Source organism: Octopus bimaculoides, chromosome 28, assembly GCF_001194135.2.
Source record: "Octopus bimaculoides isolate UCB-OBI-ISO-001 chromosome 28, ASM119413v2, whole genome shotgun sequence".
Lineage (NCBI taxonomy): Eukaryota > Metazoa > Mollusca > Cephalopoda > Octopoda > Octopodidae > Octopus > Octopus bimaculoides.
The window spans coordinates 17,710,153-17,716,327 of NC_069008.1; the positions used below are offsets into that span (position 1 = coordinate 17,710,153).

Here is a 6,175-nt window from a genome sequence, read left to right on the forward strand (position 1 = left end):
GATGATGATGATGATGGTGGTGGTGGCGATGATGATGATGATGGTGGTGGTGACGATGATGATGATGATGATAATGGTGGTGGCAGTGATGGTGGTGATAACGGTGATGGTGGTGGTGTTGATGGTGATGATGATGAAAATGATTGTGGTGATAATGGTAGCGGTGATGGTGATAATGATGATGGTGATAATGATGGTGGAGATGATGATGCTGATGGTGGTGGCACCAATGATAACCATCTGTCAGAGACAAAGGTAACCAGTCTATCGTAGACGAAGACATCGGCTTAACCAAACAGAGCAACAACATCATCGTACACTAAGACATCGTGGATCATCAAATATGAAAATATTGGCATATTGAAGAGGAAGATATCATCCGATACAGTATTATCTTCCTATCCGATATTACTCTATCAAACACGATATCACATATTTAATATTTATAAATATATCAAATATTGCATATTTATGAAATACAAAGTTATTGGACTACCAAACATAGATTAGATCATTAGATATGAAAATACCAAACTATGAAGCATGAAGATATCACAGTACAGTATATCAAGATAGACTAAGAAATATGATGATATCAACTGGTATAAGGATATAAGATTATCAAATATGGAGATATCAGCCTAATAAATATGAAGCTACTAACCTATTTTGTATGAAGATATCACATAATAAAATATAAAGATAGCATGTCAATATGAAGATATCAGTTTATCATATATGATGATATTGGTCAATTATGTACGAAGATATCATCATATCAAATGCAAAATTATCAGACAACCATATATTAATCACGAAGATATTGTCCTATCAAGTGTGAAGATATTGCTACATTGGTAATAAAGATATCTGGCCATGAATATGTGGATATCAATAGACGTCTAATTATAAAGATACGGGGCCATCAAAAATGATGATATTGGCATATTACATCAGTTGTAACAGACATTAAGATATCCGATTACAAAACATAAAATTATTTCAGATTATGAAACACCATCGCATTATTCTGGATTCTCCTCCATTCTTGTAAAGTGGAAAGCGTTTGTGAATTCATAGTCTTTGAGGATCACGTATTTCGAAATTCTTCGGTTTTCTTCATCGGTAGATATTGGTGTCTACTTTTCTGGATGATCTGAAGCATAAGATTATCAACCTAATAAATAGGAAGATATTTCCTGCCCTAACAACCCCTCCACCCATGTTCATCATTCACTGCATTCTCCCCCATTTCTCATTTTCTGTCTGCACTCTCGTAAACTAACCTACCCACTCACCCTATCCAATGCTCTGTATAACATTTATATCAGACCATCATACAAGATATCAAACTATGAATTACAAAGATATTGGTCTATATTGTATGAAGATATCACTACACTGAATATTAGGGTAATAAACTACGATGAACATATCAACAATCTGACAATAATAAAAATATTAGATTATCAAACGAAGATATCAGCATATTTAATATGAAGATATCGACCTTTTACACATAAATACGTTTGCCTATCACATATCACTACAAAATATGAAGATATCAGTCTGTGAATATAAAGATATCAGCTTCTAAACTTGAAGATATCACTATAAAACTAAAATAACAGCTGACAAAATATATAAAAAAACTGGACCATCAGATATTATAAGACCGTTAAGCTTATCAAATAAGAAGATATCAGTCTCACCAATTGCGATGATATCAATGTATCAAATAGGGAAACAACAGCTTTATCAAACACAAAGCTATTGACCTATTATATATGAAGGCATCTAATCAAATATTGATGATATCAAACTAGTGGGATATCGGAGATATCATTTTATTAGCGCTTTGCCTTTTTAACATTTAAAGTTTATCATCTTTCAAGCAAGATAAAAGTCAGTTATTGATGAAGTAATGATCCAATCACTCTCTCATATCGGTGATCAGATTAGTGTGCAACATGCTTGGTGCACATGCATTTGTGCATGTGCACGTGCATTTGTGCATGTGCACGAGAGAGAAAATGTGCACATAAGTGAGAATATGTATGTGCATGTAAGAATGTGTGTGTGCTTGTGTTTGTGGGAGTGTGTGTGTGTGCGTGTGTGTGTGTGCATAAGAATGTGCATACACATGCATGACGATGTGCATGCCATGCATAAGAATGTGTGTAGAGGCAAGTAGGTGTGAATATGTAAACGTGGGAATGCGTAAATATAGGAGCATATAGAAGCATGAAAGCGTGAATATTAGAATTCAGGAGCACGGATTGGCATCCGAGTAGGTACAACTCGGAGTGAGAACGTGTAGAGTGCAGGTGTTTGTTGGTGTAAGCATATGCAAGTATGTACATATCAGTGTAGATATATAAAGACCCCCTTCGGTTATGACTGACCATGGGATTGAACCTAGAAAGTTCCCCCTCCGAGGCACAAGTCCTGGCAAGGTTGTTTATGGAAGACCTGCAGTCACCCATGCATACCAGCCTCCCCTCTCCACACCACCCATGTTATCCAAGGGAAAGGCAAAAGGGGCCGATACAGCTTGGCACCTGTGATGTCACAACTCATTTCTACAGCTGAGTGAACTGGAGTAACGTGAAATATATATATATATATATATATACATACATACATACAGAGAGAGAGAGAGAGAGAGAGAGAGAGAGAGAGAGAGAGAGAGAGAGAGAGAGAGAGAGAGAGAGAGAGAGAGAGAAAGAGAGAGAGAGAGAGAGAGAGAGAGAGAGAGAGAGCATTGCAATGCAGAAGTAAAATAACAAAACAGAAGAACATTCAAGAATGTGAAAAGGAAAGTTGAGCAGCTTCTCTACATTTCAGACATGGAGATCCATCATCAGAAGCATATTATTTTTCTAAACTGTATACTCCTGATAAAGGGCCTTTGTGCTCGAAATATAAAGGTTGCTTTTGATCGAATTTCCTTTACGTATTGTTTGAAGCTTTTCCTTCTTTTTTTTCTGCTGTCGTTTTACTAATAAATATGTAAGCTGTACCAAAGAAATGAGATGAAGGAGAGATCAACCTACCTAATCTGGTACAAATGGTCACCATTAACATGCCAATAGGACAGCTGTCATCAACTTTTAATGTCTTTATTGTATCGTCCAATGTCCGGACTTTTAATATGCGGTGTTTCATTTTGTATTCCACAAGGTCCTGAAAATAAACAACAATATTAATAATTATAAAATATACAAAATAAAACAAAATAAAACGCCATGTTTTCCTCAGCAATCTCTCCTCTCTAAAATTTGTAAATATTCTTGCTTTGTTTTATAACTTGTGTCTTTCTCTTTCTTGTCATGATTTCTTCCAGCAATAAATTCTCTCAAGTCTCTCTCTCTCTCTCTCCCTCTGTCTCTCTCTCTCTCCCTCTGTCTCTCTCTCTCTCTCTCTACCTGCCTCAGTGATGGCTTCTTACTGCTATTTCTATTTCCTGAGGCAAAGCTGACCATTGCTTGTCCGCGATGCGCCCAACCATTATCACCCCCTCCACCCATACAAGAAATCTCTTCTCTTATACTGGAAAACCCCTACAGAGCTCTGCCCGCTTCTGCACCAGAAGGCCTGCATACCTCCATCCCACCCCTCACACCACCAATCATCCACACTACTGCATTTCTCAAAAGGAGGCGTGTCCCTAACCCTAACCCTTTCTCAGAGCACTCAGTCTTGTTTGCTCTGGTAGATTCCGTGAAAGGGGACAGCAGCCTGCAGTCAGAGGGCTCACAGGGTCTCTTTCCACACATTAGAGAGACCCTTATTATTATTATTATTATTATTATTATTATTATTAAGGCGGTGAACTGGCAGAACAGTTAGCATGATGGGCAAAATGCTTAGCAGTATTTCATCTACCTCAACATTTTGAGTTCAAATTCCGCCGAGGGCAACTTTGCCTTTCAACTTCTTGGGATCAATAAATTAAGTACCAGTAAAACACTGGGGTCGATGTAATCGACAAGTCCCTTCCCTCCAAATTTCAAAGCCTTGTGCCTTCAGTAGAAAGGATTATTATTATTGGAAAAATGTGATATCTCCATTATCAAAAGAATGCTGCTGAGGACTCACAGACAGACACATACACATGACACACACACACACACACACACACATACATACACTTGTATATATACCCACAGACACACATTTACATGCAAATATATTCATGCATATATATACACATATATACACACACTAACATATTACACACACACACACATATATATACACACATATATAAAACACATATATATACCTATATATATATATATACATATATATATATACAGGGTGAGTATAGACTTTGTCACACTCCCTCACCCGTGGAAACAGAGCTGAACAAACCCATTGTTCACTAATTGCAGTTTGCAATATAAAATAAATAATTATCTAGGCTAACGAGTTAATCAATTATATCCTTTCTGCTAAAACTATGCGGCCTTGTGCTAATTATCCTCATTATCGTTGTTATTAACGATGGGTGGGGTCTTAGTTATGTCCCTTAAACTTTTCAGACCGAATCCTTGAATCCTACTGGAATCGGATGGGTACGAAATACTATGGAGATTGATATGAGCACTTTGACATCATCGGTTTCCGCTTTTCCATGCCTTCATGGGTTGAATGGGAGTTTGCTGCGGTAGACGTTTCTGGAGCCGGATGCCTTTCCTCTCACCAACCCTCATCATCATCGTTTAACGTCCGCTTTCCATGCTAGCATGGGTTGGACGATTTGATTGAGGACTGGCGAACCAGATGGCTGCACCAGGCTCCAATCTGATCTGGCAGAGTTTCTACGACTGGATGCCCTTCCTAATGCCAACCACTCTGAAAGTGTAGTGGGTGCTGTTATGTGCCACCGGCACGTAACTGGCAACGGCCACGCTCGAAATGGTGTATTTTACGTGCCACCTGCACAAGGGCCAGTCCAGCGAAATCGTGATGGCACCTGTGCCAGTAAATCACTAAGAGCACTGTCTGAGCGTGGTCGTTGCCAGAGCACCAGCTGTCCGGCTTTTGTGCCGGTGGCAAGTAAATAGCACCATTTGAGCGTGACCATTACCAACGTCGCCTTCCTGGCACGTGAAAAGACAACTCTCACCTGTGATATTTCCCTGTGAGCAGACGCTTCCGTGGAAGACTGGAAATGAAGGTCATTGCTCGTACGACAGTGACATTTGTTTACAGCTATCACATGATGTCAAAGCAGTAACACATCTGCACATGGTTGTGTGGTAAGTAGCTTGCTCCCCAACCACATGGTTCCAGGTTCAGTCCCACTGCATGGCTCCTTGGGCAAGTGTCATCTACCATAGCCTGGGGCCGACCAAAGCCTTGTGAGCGGATTTGGCAGACGGAAACTGAAAGATCACTGAGTATGTGTGTGGGTGTTTCTTTGGTCCCCCACCTCACCTCACCCTCCACTACTTGACAAACGGTGTTGGTGTGTTTACAACCCTGTAACTCAGCAATTACGCAAAAAAAAGATGCTGGGTTGATTTGTTCAACTAAAATTCAAGGTAGTGCCCCGGCATGGCCGCAGTTTGTAGCAGCAATGACATCAGCTGCAGTTATCGGAAATTTCACTATAAACACCACGGCTCCTCCTGCCCTGTGTGACTGTATTTGCCCCTGCCACCACTTGACAACCACTGTTGGTTTGTTTACATCGTTGTGACCTAGCAGTACAGCTAAAGAGATCAATAGAATAAATAGCAGGCTGAGAGAATAAAAAATTAGTATCAGAAGTAGATTCATTTAACTAAAACTAAATTTTTCAAAATTGTACTCCAGCATGGCCGCAGTCAAATGACTGAAACAAGTAAAAAAAATAGAATAGTGTGTATGTATGTATGTGTATATAAAGTCTGTCATACCGGCCATGATGAAATACCACAAGGTATAGAAGCCTTTATGTATTTATATATTTAATCCTTTATATTGAACACTCAATATTTCATCTATTCAATAAGACATATTCCATATATTCAATAAGACATTCAATACTTTATTTCATAGTACCATCCATTTTTATTTTATATTATATATTGTATATTATATTATATATTGTATATTCCATATTCTATATCCCACATTGGTTTTGCAGGAATATAAATAAAACATTAAAAACAGACAGCGTTGG

The 6,175-nt window shown here is 38.6% G+C and overlaps 1 protein-coding gene across 1 annotated transcript in view; it reads right to left on the minus strand.

Moving 5' to 3' along the window:
• The window catches only part of LOC106872263 (talin), a gene marked incomplete at its 5' end in the record, with an annotated part of 182,270 nt that overhangs the window by 152,273 nt on the left and 23,822 nt on the right, over positions 1–6,175 (minus strand). Inside the window, one exon of the mRNA XM_052977507.1 lies at positions 3,057–3,186. Within this exon, the coding sequence (XP_052833467.1) occupies positions 3,057–3,186 (130 nt within the window). The remainder of the gene's footprint in view (positions 1–3,056; positions 3,187–6,175) is intronic.